The sequence below is a fragment of the Argopecten irradians genome, chromosome 13 (genome assembly GCF_041381155.1).
Source record: "Argopecten irradians isolate NY chromosome 13, Ai_NY, whole genome shotgun sequence".
Lineage (NCBI taxonomy): Eukaryota > Metazoa > Mollusca > Bivalvia > Pectinida > Pectinidae > Argopecten > Argopecten irradians.
Window position 1 is genome coordinate 30,297,451 of NC_091146.1, and position 13,599 is coordinate 30,311,049.

Below are 13,599 nucleotides of genomic sequence, written 5' to 3' on the forward strand. Positions count from 1 at the left end.
GCAAAATATGCTCATAAATGTGTTTTCCCTATATAAACTATAGTAAACTTAACCCCCTCCCCAGGGGGAAACGTGAGACCCCAGGGTCATATAATTCACAATTTTCATAAAACACCTTAAGACCTGTCCATCTATGAAGAGTATGTGATTCTACCATTTCCAGTATTTAAGAAGAAGATTTTTAAAGTTTGAGCCTATTTGACCCCTTTTGACCCCGCCCCTAAGGCCCCTGGGGGTCAGTCATGGAAAACTGGTTAATAGGATTCAATAGCCATCTCATACTGATAATTCTGACAATATTTGACTCATTTCCTATTACAAATGATCAAATAATACTCAAAAATGTGTTTCCCTATATAAACTATAGTAAACTTAACCCCCTCCCCAGGGGGGAAACCTGAGACCCCAGGGTCATATAATTCACAATTTTTGTAAAGGACCTTAGGACTTTTCTATCTATGAAGAGTATTTAATTCCATCACATCTGTGAGTAGAGAAGAAGATTTTTGAAATTTTAGTCAATTTTACCCCTTTTGGCCCCTCCCATAGCTCCCTGGGGGGTGAGGATCATATAATTCACAATTTTGATTGGCCTTATGCCTTAGAAGGTTTGTGCAAAATTTCATTGAAATTGCTTCAGCAGTTTTGGAGAAGAAGTTGAAAATGTAAATTGTTTACGGACATACGACGGACGACCCACGACGGACGACGGACGACGACGGACAAAAGGCGATTAGAATAGGTCACTTGAGACTTCGTCTCAGGTGTGACCTAAAAACTATTTGTATAAAATATCAGTCGACTGTGAAAGCCCATGGGCCTCTTGTATATATTAACACCATTTTAACAACCAGAGTCATGCATGGACGGCCTTCCATGAATGCGGCGTGTGTAGCGTGTATGACGTACGAGATGCATGTTCTGTGAGACTACATAAATAGGTGAATGGACCCGGGTTTTCAGGACTTTGTCAAATTGTTTCTTTTGTGTTATTAGTTAAAATAAAATTCTATTAAGAACCAGGGTTATATGAGGACGGCCTCCCATGTATAGGGCGTGTATGATTAAAATACAGATCCTTATTATCACTACGTTAGATAAGAGGATCTGAGAAAATCCCATTAGGGTTCATGTCCATGTGACCTTTGGAAATGGCCAATCAAATTGCTACTTGCAAAATTTTGACAGTGAATTTCAGGGACAAAAACGTTTGAAAAAAACTATCATAATTATTTTGGTTTATGTGGTCATCTCGCCCAAAGAGCACAATAAAGCTAATTGTATATGCATACTGGGACGAAACATCGTTTTCAATAGATGTGACAAAGTGTAGAAAATGTATCTGATATGAAGACCACGTGGTATGAAGGTCATCTGGACGTGACCCCCTATGGGATATTGTCAGATCCTTTATATAACGGAATGGTTATAAGGATCTGTATTTTAATCAGGTTGGTGTGGTGCGTGTTTTGGGAGACTGCGGTATACTCGTGTTGTTTCTTGTATAGTAGAACTGTATAAAAATGGAAGACCAAGACTCACGTTTGGTTAATCTTTATATAAAATTGATATAAAGATCACCCACTTGGGCCATGTTCTAGGATATCGACAAATCTATTATCCTGTCCTTGTGAATTCATAGCATTACAAGCATAATGTCCATAATTCTCTTCAGTCACACCATCGATATAAATATCAGCGCCGTTGTTTTCCGTCCGAATGTTTTCCGGTTTTACAGGCGCCTATGGCAAAAATATATTATATTTATTTGCAACGGTTATTCAAATGGCATTTGATGATAAAGATTAAGTCACAGACTCTTCTCACATTAGGTCGAACATATAAAATAAACAGTATTCAATAAACATCCAGTAATCATATAAATGATACACAAATATTACAAAATAGTAAATCATATCAGAGAATTAATCATTTTATCACCAAATAAAATAATAATATAACAGACTAGAGAAATATAGAAAATTGTCATAAGTGTACACATTATATAAATTTTGCAATCATATATCTATAATATATCTATAATATATCTATAATAATAAAATCAGAAGCTTCTGATGTCTACATTTTAGCAATAATCCTTCTAAATACTGATTACTACCTTGGTCCCACTGATCATCAACTTTTTTACTGTAAACTTTTAATTTACTGTAAGTCAGCATCTCGAGTGTTCAGAAAAAACAATCATCGAGGTTGATATATATTGCTTTTTTTCATATAATCTGCCTGATATTTTGTGACATCGCTCATGCAATGGTTTGCATAAGTCCATTGTGTAATAAAACTGACATGGTTTTCATTGCTTTGACAATAGGAAATGAATTGTGACGTCATGAATTGACATCAAAAGACAATTTCATTGTTGGCCATCGATAAATAATTTTGGAACACCTTTCAACAATAATAAAATTCGAGATGGATAGTACAATACAAAAACATATTTAAATGGGTGTACATGTCAAACAAGACGCTAAGCAAGCCTACAGCTCAAACAAGTATGATATAAATAGCCAATCAGACATTTCTTACCGAAAAGGACCAGCTTACTTTCGGGGTTGGGTTTCCATGCGCCCTACATGTTAGGTGTATATACGAACCTATCTGTACATCATAGAGTCGTGTGACAAATGTGATAACTGGTATCGATACTGTAAGAAGAACCGAATGTTATTTGATGATGTTGTATCAAACCAATTGTATATATTACAATATTTACATATTTAAATGTTCTCCGCTGTGATAGACGTGGCATGTAGGAGGATCCTCCTATCTCAGCAGATATATGTAGGTACGATACCTGTGTTCAGTACGGGGCAATGATAGAATAACTTCCTACAATCACGTTCAGAAACAAACATGAAACTACTCAAACATTTCGTTAATGCACACAGTTACAAAACACCGGTGACAACACAGGTGACTACCGAACCAGCAGCAAACTTTGTACAGTCTTAATCCAAACCTGATAGTGACTATCAATACGCTTCGCGACAGAGAAGTGAAAAATACCTCCTTAAATTTACACAGTGACTCCCGTAGGGTGTCAATATAGATCTTGCCTAATATTAAACATTTAATTAACAGTTAAATGTTTTATTTTTGAACCGGTGTGAGTTTCCTTTAATTCCGTCTTTGCATATTACAGAGTTAGAACTTTCTATTGTTAGTCATTATTTTGAGACCGCATTTCACTTCGTTTTCATAAAAAACGTACGACGTTACGCTCTCAAACACATTACGTCGCAATCAAGTACCTACCCGCAAGGGCAGATAACTCTGTAATATGCAAATATAGAACATATTAACCAGTACAAGCTCTATCAGAATCACTTACAGGGACCAGTTGCTGTTGTTGGTGTTGTCAAGCCGTTTCCTGTTGCTAAAGTACAGTTATTGTTGCAAAGATCCTCCGAGCAACACGCAGCACAGAACTCCGATGACCTCTTCTTCCCAACCACACTATCAACGGGGATGCCGGGACTTCGACAATTCTATTTAAAACAATGGAAGTTCCAGGTCATAAGTAAACTAAATTTATAAAACAGATACTATATAAATATATATATCGATACCTTGCTGTAATATACGCAGATATATATATTTATCATATTAGAAATGTTATGTGTTTCTCCGTTATGACGCGATTGATGAGACAAATGTTATCTATTTCTTCTTTCTATTAGGCACTATGTATATCCGTACACCGGATATTGGTACTAACGAAACGGTGGATGAACGACCTGCCTATAATATAGACGGTTATGTCGAGAATGAATCTGCAATAACTAATAATGACACCATTACAGTCTTAACCGCTAATCTAATCGCAATGAAGGTGTTATTAACAAAAAATAAGCAGCCGCAAAATAATTTGGTTTGTAGTATTTTCTTACCCCACTTTCATGTCCACATCGGCTAGTCCAAAGAAGAGATCCGGACAAACCACCTTCACTTTGTTCAATGTAACATTGCTGTGAATAGGAAATATATGAATGAATTACCTGACAAGAGTCTGTCTATCCAAGTCTTACTCAAAATCTTAATGAAAACAGGCCCTTAGGCTCGCAGGCTCGATAGTTCTATTTACAGGAATGAGATTAAGGATCTGTATTTAAATCAGATAATTTCTCATAAATTATACTTATATTGTATCTTTCAAACCCGAGACTATTACCTTACATAATTTTCAAAGTCATAACTAATTGGTATGCCTAGTGTTATGTTACTAACTAAGTCGGTCCCGCTGTTGTATGCTTCACCGATACATCACTTTCAAATCAACATCATTTCGGCGAATTCATTGCTGTGAAATTAACACATTTAATCGAAAATGTCCAATAAGTGAAAACGACACATCTTACCTATAACTGAATATTCTGATAAAATATATCTCTGCACGAACATGAAAAGAGTGTATGAAAGGATAATTCCCTGTGTATAATTACCAGAGATTTAGACCAAATATATATCTGTTATAGCATAAACAGAGATCAAGATAGGATAGATCCCTGTGTAATATTACCAGAGATTTAGATCAAATATGTCTCTGTTATAGCATAAACAGAGATCAAGATAGGATAGATCCCTGTGTAACACTACCAGATATTTTAGATCAAATGTTTCTCTGCTATAACATATATAGAGAATAAGATAGGATAATCCCTGTGTAACACTACCAGAGATTTAGATCAAATATGTCTCTGCTATAACATAAACAGAGATTAAGATAGGATAAGTCCCTGTGTATAATAACCAGAGATTTAGATCAAATATGTCTCTGCTATAACATAAACAGAGATTAAGATAGGATAAGTCCCTGTGTATAATAACCAGAGATTTAGATCAAATATGTCTCTGCTATAACATAAACAGAGATTAAGATAGGATAAGTCCCTGTGTATGATAACCAGAGATTTAGATCAAATATGTCTCTGCTATAACATAAACAGAGATTAAGACAGGATAAGTCCCTGTGTATAATAACCAGAGATTTAGATCAAATATGTCTCTGCTATAACATAAACAGAGATTAAGATAGGATAAGTCCCTGTGTATAATAACCAGAGATTTAGATCAAATATGTCTCTGTTATAACATAAACAGAGATTAAGATAGGATAAGTCCCTGTGTATAATAACCAGAGATTTACACCAAATATGTCTCTGCTATAACATAAACAGAGATTAAGACAGGATAAGTCCCTGTGTATAATAACCAGAGATTTAGATCAAATATGTCTCTGCTATAACATAAACAGAGATTAAGATAGGATAAGTCCCTGTGTATAATAACCAGAGATTTAGATCAAATATGTCTCTGCTATAACATAAACAGAGATTAAGATAGGATAAGTCCCTGTGTATAATAACCAGAGATTTAGATCAAATATGTCTCTGCTATAACATAAACAGAGATTAAGATAGGATAAGTCCCTGTGTATGATAACCAGAGATTTACACCAAATATATCTCTGCTATAACATAAATAGAGATTAAGACAGAATAAATTCCTGTGTGACACTACCAGAGATTTTAATATTTTGTAATAACTAATTCAAAACACAATTCATTCGTACCTCGTATATAGGGCAAGCTCTCACTGTTTCACACTGGTCAGGGCTACGCAAATGGTTACAGTGGTAGCAGAGAACTCGATCACTCATGTCCAGTGCTGTACGGAATAAATTCAGACACAGGGACGAGTAACGTAGGTTGTGAGAAAGTCTGGAGTGTATACATACATATACTATATTCAAGGACAAGGGAACCAACGATTTGCTTTGAAGAGGTTCACCTGCCTCTACCAAAGTCATCCATATTGATATATGTAAATATGTACATACCAGCATAATATTACATGATTTTTCTATGTAGAAAACACAGCTTCAAATACGAAAGACTGTTAAAATATACCTTTATTATACTAGTCCCTGTGCATTTATAGATACATATCAGTTCCCGAGTAATTGCTCGGAACTTCGACTCGTATTTTGTATGTTCTCTAGGTTATATTGACTGATCGGGCTATTGGGCTTAGTGAGATAGCTATATAAAGAGGGCAAAATTTCCAAGGAGACACAACACAAGTGTACAGCAGCCATACAAAACATACAGACAACCGCACACTGTAACAGGACCATGTAAAGATGGCCTCCATGTATGCGGTGTGTTGCGTGTATGGAGTGCGTAATGGTGTTTGCGTCAGACTGGTATATTTGTGTTGTGTGTTCTTGTAAAGTGGAATTATTGTCCTTTTTATAGTGCTATAACCCTGTATACTGACCGCTAAGCAGGAGTAGAAACAAATAATGTCAGAAAGAAAATGGCTTATATTACACAAGAGGAATACTTTATATGAAAAGTGTTTGCGGAGAACGGAAATTTACCAACAATTACGCGAGGATCTATCTATGAAAAGTATATCCACGCGCATTTTTAATGTTTGCTTGTTTTATGCGAAAAACAGTAAAACACTTTAAAGTTAAATTAAATCAAAACTGTAATTTCTTCGAATTTCCTATTTTAGCTCACCTGGTCCAAAGGACCGAGGTGAGCTTATGGGATACCGCAGCGTCCGGCGTCCGTCGTCCGTCGTCCGTCAACAATCGACTTCTTCTCCATAACCGCTGGTCGGATTTCAACAAAATTTGACTGGTAGCATCCTTATGGGCTACTTACTGAAAATTGTACAAATGATGGGGCTGACCCCCCGGGGGCCTGAGGGGCGGGGCCAAAAGGGGTCAATTTGGCTATTTCCATATAAACGACTTCTTCTTAGAAACCAAGTATGGGATAGCACCCATAATGCAATGGTAGCATCCTTATAGGGTGGGGATTCAAAATTGTACAAATGATGGGGCTGACCCCCCGGGGGCCTGAGGGGCGGGTTCAAATGGGGTCAATTTGGCTATTTCCATATAAACGACTTCTTCTCTGAAACTAAGCATGAGACAGCACTCATAATGCAATTGTAGTATCGTTATAGGGTGGGGATTCAAAATTGTACAAATAATGGGGCTGACCCCCCGGGGCGGGTTCAAAAGGGGCCAATTTGGCTATTTCCATATAAACGACTTCTTCTCTGACACTAAGCATGGTATAGCACCCATAATGCAATGGTAGCATCCTTATAGGGTGGGATTCAAAATTTTGCAAATGATAGGGCTGACCCGCCGGGGGCCTGAGGGGCGGGGTCAAAAGGGGTTAATTTGGCTATTTTCATATAAATGACTTCTTCTCTGCAACTAAGCATGGTATAGCACCCATTATGCAATGGTAGCATCCTTAGAGGGTGGGGATTCCAAATTGTGCAAATGCTGGGGTTGACCCCCCAGGGGCCCTGAGGGGCGGGGTCAAAAAGGGGTCAATTTGGCTATATCCATATAAACGACTTCTTCTCTGAAACCAAGCATGGGATAGCACCCATAATGCAATGGTAGCATCCTTATAGGGTGGGGATTCAAAATTGTACAAATAATGGGGCTGACCCCCCGGGGCCTGAGGGGCGGGGTCAAAAGGGGCCAATTTGGCTATTTCCATATAAACGACTTCTTCTCTGACACTAAGCATGGTATAGCACCCATAATGCAATGGTAGCATCCTTATAGGGTGGGATTCAAAATTTTGCAAATGATAGGGCTGACCCGCCGGGGGCCTGAGGGGCGGGGTCAAAAGGGGTTAATTTGGCTATTTTCATATAAATGACTTCTTCTCTGCAACTAAGCATGGTATAGCACCCATTATGCAATGGTAGCATCCTTATAGGGTGGGGATTCCAAATTGTGCAAATACTGGGGTTGACCCCCCAGGGGCCCTGAGGGGCGGGGTCAAAAGGGGTCAATTTGGCTATTTCCATATAAACGACTTCTTCTCTGAAACTAAGCATGGTATAGCACCCATAATGCAATGGTAGCATCCTTATAGTGTGGGGATTCAAAATTGTGCAAATGATAGGGCTGACCCCCTGGGGGCCTGAGGGGCGAGGTCAAAAGGGGTCATTTTGGCTATTTCCATATAAATGACTCCTTCTCTGCAACTAAGCATGGTATAGCACCCATAATGCAATGGTAGCATTCTTGTAGGCTGGGGATTCCAAATTGAGCAAATGATAGGGCTGACCCCCGGGGGCCTGAGGGGCGGGGTCAAAAGTGGTCAATTTCCATATAAATGACTTTTTCTCTGCAACTTAACATGGGATTGCGCTCATAATGCAATGGTTACATCCATATAGGGATTGGATTCAAAATTGTGCAAATGATGGGGCTGACCCCCCGGGGGCCTGAAGGGTGGGGTCAATTTGGCTATTTCCATATAAACGACTTCTTCTCTGCAACTAAGAATGGAAGAGCACTTATAATGCAATGGTAGCATCCTAATAGGGTTGGGATTTGAAATTGTACAAATGATAGGGCTGACCCCCGGGGCCTAAAACGTCAATAGATGCGAGGTCAAAAAAGTCAATTAGGCTACTATTTTCATATAAATTACTTTGTCTCTGAACCTATGTATTGGATAGCATATTTGTATGGTATCAATAGCATCATTGTATGGTTGTGATTCAAAATTAAACTTTGGGAATCAATTTTGCTTATTTTTCTAATTGTCAGAGTCTTGTGATAATTACTAACAAAAAACCAGGTGAGCGATACAGGCCCTCTGGGCCTCTTGTTTTAAATGAAATAGGTCAGCAAAATTTTTGTTGAACTGCTTCAATGTAAAGAGATTAATGATTTCCTGCATTAGCGGTATTTTCTGGGCTCAAAAGTTCATTAGAGTTTGTTACCTTGACTACCACAATGTCCCCCTATGACATTACACAGCTTCGTATCGTTACAACAGGAGGAACACATCTGGAAATCGCCAGACATCGGACTATCGTCAATTTCTTCGCGTCTTTTCTCAACGATTGATTTGCATTCCTGAAACATATCAAATTCGTATCAAATGTTTGGAAGTAGGCTATATCTATATATTGGTCCATCTTTAAGGTTTTAGACACTGTGTTTAAACTAGTAATATTTTGTATGCCTACATATCACTTCTTGGGTTTACTCGAACATAAAATTGTTGCTAAGACATATCTATGCATCCGTCCTCAACGTAGATATTACCATTGACACGTAGATTGTTGTGGTTTTTTTTATTATTTTGTCAAAATATACACAAAAAATACATCTCAGTTCTGCAAGTCCACAGGGTCGGTACATGTAAAATCTGTCACCAAAGAGCCATGCCACCATATTTACCAGTGTCCACAGTATGTACAAGGAGCGTTTGCTTACCTAGATTCGACTTTACAAAAAAAACACATCGAATGCATTTGATGTCATGAACATGACAACTGTTGATAATAACACGCAAATACATTGTATATCATGGTTAAAATCCTTAACTCACTCCGTAACTTCTACGGTTATTGAACCATACGATGAGTCAAATTACATGCATATCGATATATCAAACAGTTGACCAAAGTTGGAACAAAAATAAACACAAATGCTATTTTACAAAACCTATTATAAGGGTCCTGGTTACCATGGCTACTACGATTTACGCATAACGCATGCATGCAACTAATCTACATTATGACTTCGAACGTTGCGGCAAAATTTCAACGAATTGGTAAAATATTTGGAAACAGGTTTCTTCACAAAATCTACGCTCAGACAGACCAACATAAAAGTTTTAGGCGTATCATCCCTTCGTTCGCGGGAAACAAATGATTAATTGTAAATAATTTAAAAGCAATAAACTTACATGAGATGATTTGCATCCGACATCGTATAATAGGTGGCCTCCTGAACTGGCGTATTTCTCAACGTAACACACCTTGAATATATAGTAAATATTAATATACCTTAACTTTATTTTTATATAAAAGTTACTATGTTTAATTGACTAGCACCCTACATTTTTTCCAAAACCCTCACTCAGCTGTGTGTTAGTGTTTCGAACTAACACATCCCTGGAAGCTAGCACACACACCGGAATCAGCTATTTATATTTAACCAATAAGATTCGAGGTGGGAGTGACTTGTCTCCTATCACGCCATCAGTTGCTAGGCAACGTAACAATTGGGTGTCCGATCACGCAATCTCGTGAGAGGTTTGTGAAAAATGTAATGGAGTCAGAGGACAATACCTGTTAAGTGTACATGTACGTACAGTTGTTATGCACATTTCAAGGCTACCTGTAAGTGGCCATGGTTAACGCCTCGGAATTTCAACAATATATTCATATATATTAAGTATTTAGCCTAGTCGTATAAAATGTTGAAATATTTAGAAATCATTGCTGAATCAAATTAAAACCTGAGGCTGGAATAATTGCTTGGTGTCTTCGGCGGCATGCTTCAGTGATATAGCACTATAAAAAGGGCAACAGTTCCACTATACAAGAAGACACAACATGAATATATTGCAGTCTCCCAAAACACGCACCCCGCATAACATACACGCAATACACCGCACTCATAGGAGGCCGTCCTTACATGACCATAGTTAATAGGACGTTAAAATAATCAAACAAACAAACAAGAAGCAAACCTAAACGGACATGGAATCACAATTATCATCTCGGAGTACTTTGAATATTTGAAGCTAAGATTATGTAGATCTATTATAATGTAAAATTCTCTAAATCTCTTACATCGAACTTGCCTATATATATATTTCCCTCGATTCCGCCTCGGGAAATAGACAAATCTCGGGAAACCAGAAACTTGCTATATCTCTCAACCCCATTCTTTAACTGTACGCTATTACTACTTCAAACATTGAAAGATACTATACACGTACACAGGGTGGGGTGTGTTGCTTGGTGTCTTCGGCGGCATGCTTCAGTGGTATAGCACTATAAAAAGGGCCAAAGTTCCACTATACAAGAGGACACAACATGAATATACCACAGTCTCCCAAAACACGCACCTCGCACAACATACACAACACATAAATGGGAGGCCGTCCTTACATGACCATAGCTGTTAATAGGACGTTAATTGAATCAAACAAACAAACACAGGTGAAATTTACGCAAATTACTGAAAACTTATTCACCTCAAAAAAATGAATTTACACCGTGTAATATTTTGTGAACACACGAATGGTGTCGCGAAAAAATCGCATAGATAATACTGACGTGAAAGTTGTACATATTAGTAATAAAAACATTTTTTTACAGTATTCTTTTTTCGAGACTATATTCGTATTGTGTTTGCTATTCTTTGCATTTTTATGTCGTTCGTAAATGAATTAGTTTTAATAGCATTAACCAAAGGTATTAAGATTCAATATGTCGTATAAATGTCATATCACAACATTCACACATCAGCACTTCAATCTCTCTCGATAAATAGAACACTGTTATGAAGTATATCAACGGCAAAAATCGTGATGTAAAACAATATCTTGTCTTGGGTCTTTAGAATTCATAAAATATACTCACCTTGAATACCAATTTGATTAAAGTACAGATTCATATAATCACTCTGTTCCATAGAAGATCTGACAACATCCCATAAGGGGTCATATTCGGATGACCTTTTTACCACGTGTACTTTAGATCAAATACATTTTCTACACGTTGCTACGTCAATTGATAACGTCATTTCGTCCCAGTATACATATACATTGAGCTTTGTTGTCCTCTTTGGGCGAAATGACTATGCATAGGAAAACAACTAGGACAGTTTTTTTCAAACTATTTCGTCCCCAGTCACGATTCTAATTAGGGTCACGTTCTGTTTCAAAATGGCCAATGTGATGTTTTCAGATCCTCTTATCAAACGTAGTAATAATAAGAATCTGGATTTTAATAAGATTGCTTGACAATGGTCCAAGCACATAGACATTAAAGAAGTCGTTTGCCATAACAACATTTAATCAAAATACCGCAATTATACGTTGATGTACAGAGTGGCTCTTTCACCCCCGAACTCTCATCATGGACAGCTCTAATCTTTGATTTCGAAGAACCTAATGTCTTTTCAGGGGTGTTTGAGTTAAATATATACATTATTTTATTGTACTGATTTACCTTCGGGTGACTGTATGGTCATCCTCGATATTCCAGAGGTTCCGATCAGTTACGGTCTCTACACCTCTGGACTATCTCATAGTAAAACTGGAGGCAAAATAAAAGAACAGGTAACTTAGTCATTTCATGTACATCTAAAGAGCCATATAACGGTACACTGTGGTTGACTCTGTGGCTTTGATGTTAGGCGTCGCTCTCTCTGTAGTCTTCAAATGAAATATTTTCTAGCCTGTGATTGGTCAAATGTTTTCCGCTGAGCTGCCTTCAATTTCACTATGAGATAGTCCAGGGGTGTAGAGATATTAAGTGATCGGAACCCCTGCAATATCGAAGATGCTGTATGGTATGTTATTATATTACCTCGTGTTGGCCACACTCGGTAACCCGGTCACAATCCGTGGGGTCGGTAATAAAGGAACATATGCCACACATCTGACCGCCATCTATTGAAATATGGTTAAAATGGAATAGTTTGATAATCATTGTAAATTTGTAGTCTCTGATGAACGGCTATAGGACGAAAATTAGGACTTTCAATTTTTTTCTGTTATTAAATATTGGTGATATTAAAAAAAACTGTAAAAGTTAAAGAAACTGCATCAATTTAAGATTATTGAGAAATATGTAAAAATCCAGGGGCCTACGTTAATTAAAAAGTACGCATATTTTGAGATACAACTAATTATTAACAATATTTTCAACGGTAAATAACTATTTTTCGTGATGTTTTACACTGCTGTGCAGGCAACACATCCACTTCCGTGGAATTCCATGTATTATTCACATGGTTTTTTTTTCTTATATTTTACCTGTTACTGTTAGAGCGATAGACATCACCAGGCAACTGTGGAATGGAAATTACATCAACAGCATTAGATCGTTCATCGTTTAATGTAACTATCATTCAAATTAGTAACTTCACCAAGCTAGAAGACACAACATGAATATACTAGTCTCCGAAAACCCGTTCCACACACTTCACACACACCCACATGAGAGGCCGTCCTTTATAAGACCCTGTCTGTTGATAGGACGTTAATTAATTAAACAAACACACAACAAGGTGATTTGCCGAAACTTTAGTGAAATATCAAAATTTCAAAACATTGTACACTTTGAAGTTCGATTTATTTTCCATAATATCAATAACAGTTACCCCTCATATAAAAAGATAATAATACTTACATTGCGTAAGACGGCATTCTAACGTGTACTCTGTTTGCTTGCCGTGTTCATACCTGATACGAAGTTGGGCGGAAGTCCCTTTGCAACGAACTCTACGTGTCATTTGTTGGCTGATATCTCAATTATCAGTAGACGGCTTCGTTGTGTTTTTTAAAAAAAGATATAATGACGCTTCCCTTGCGCTTGTCATAAGTCGTTAGGTATATGTATCTGACAGCTAATACAAAACCATATAACTGGATTGTACCTGTTTTACTAAAGTACGATTATGGTGTCCAGCTGGGCTAACCGACGATACAATAACTAACTTAAATGCTATGCCATATTTGATATTCACATCCATCATAATGCAAAATCCAAAAT

At 37.3% G+C, this 13,599-nt stretch overlaps 1 protein-coding gene across 1 annotated transcript; it reads right to left on the reverse strand.

The window, feature by feature from the left end:
• Window positions 1-1,543: 1,543 nt before the first annotated feature.
• On the reverse strand, window positions 1,544-13,343 carry LOC138305443 (uncharacterized). The gene is made up of 10 exons (XM_069245673.1): window positions 13,237-13,343; window positions 12,861-12,895; window positions 12,412-12,494; window positions 9,774-9,845; window positions 8,800-8,935; window positions 5,594-5,688; window positions 3,912-3,989; window positions 3,353-3,509; window positions 2,548-2,666; window positions 1,544-1,742 (listed from the first exon to the last, which is right to left on the reverse strand). Exons 1-10 carry the CDS (start codon window positions 13,251-13,253, stop codon window positions 1,578-1,580), a joined length of 957 nt encoding a protein of 318 aa, XP_069101774.1. The 5' UTR covers window positions 13,254-13,343; the 3' UTR covers window positions 1,544-1,577.
• Between the last annotated feature and the right edge of the window lie 256 nt (window positions 13,344-13,599).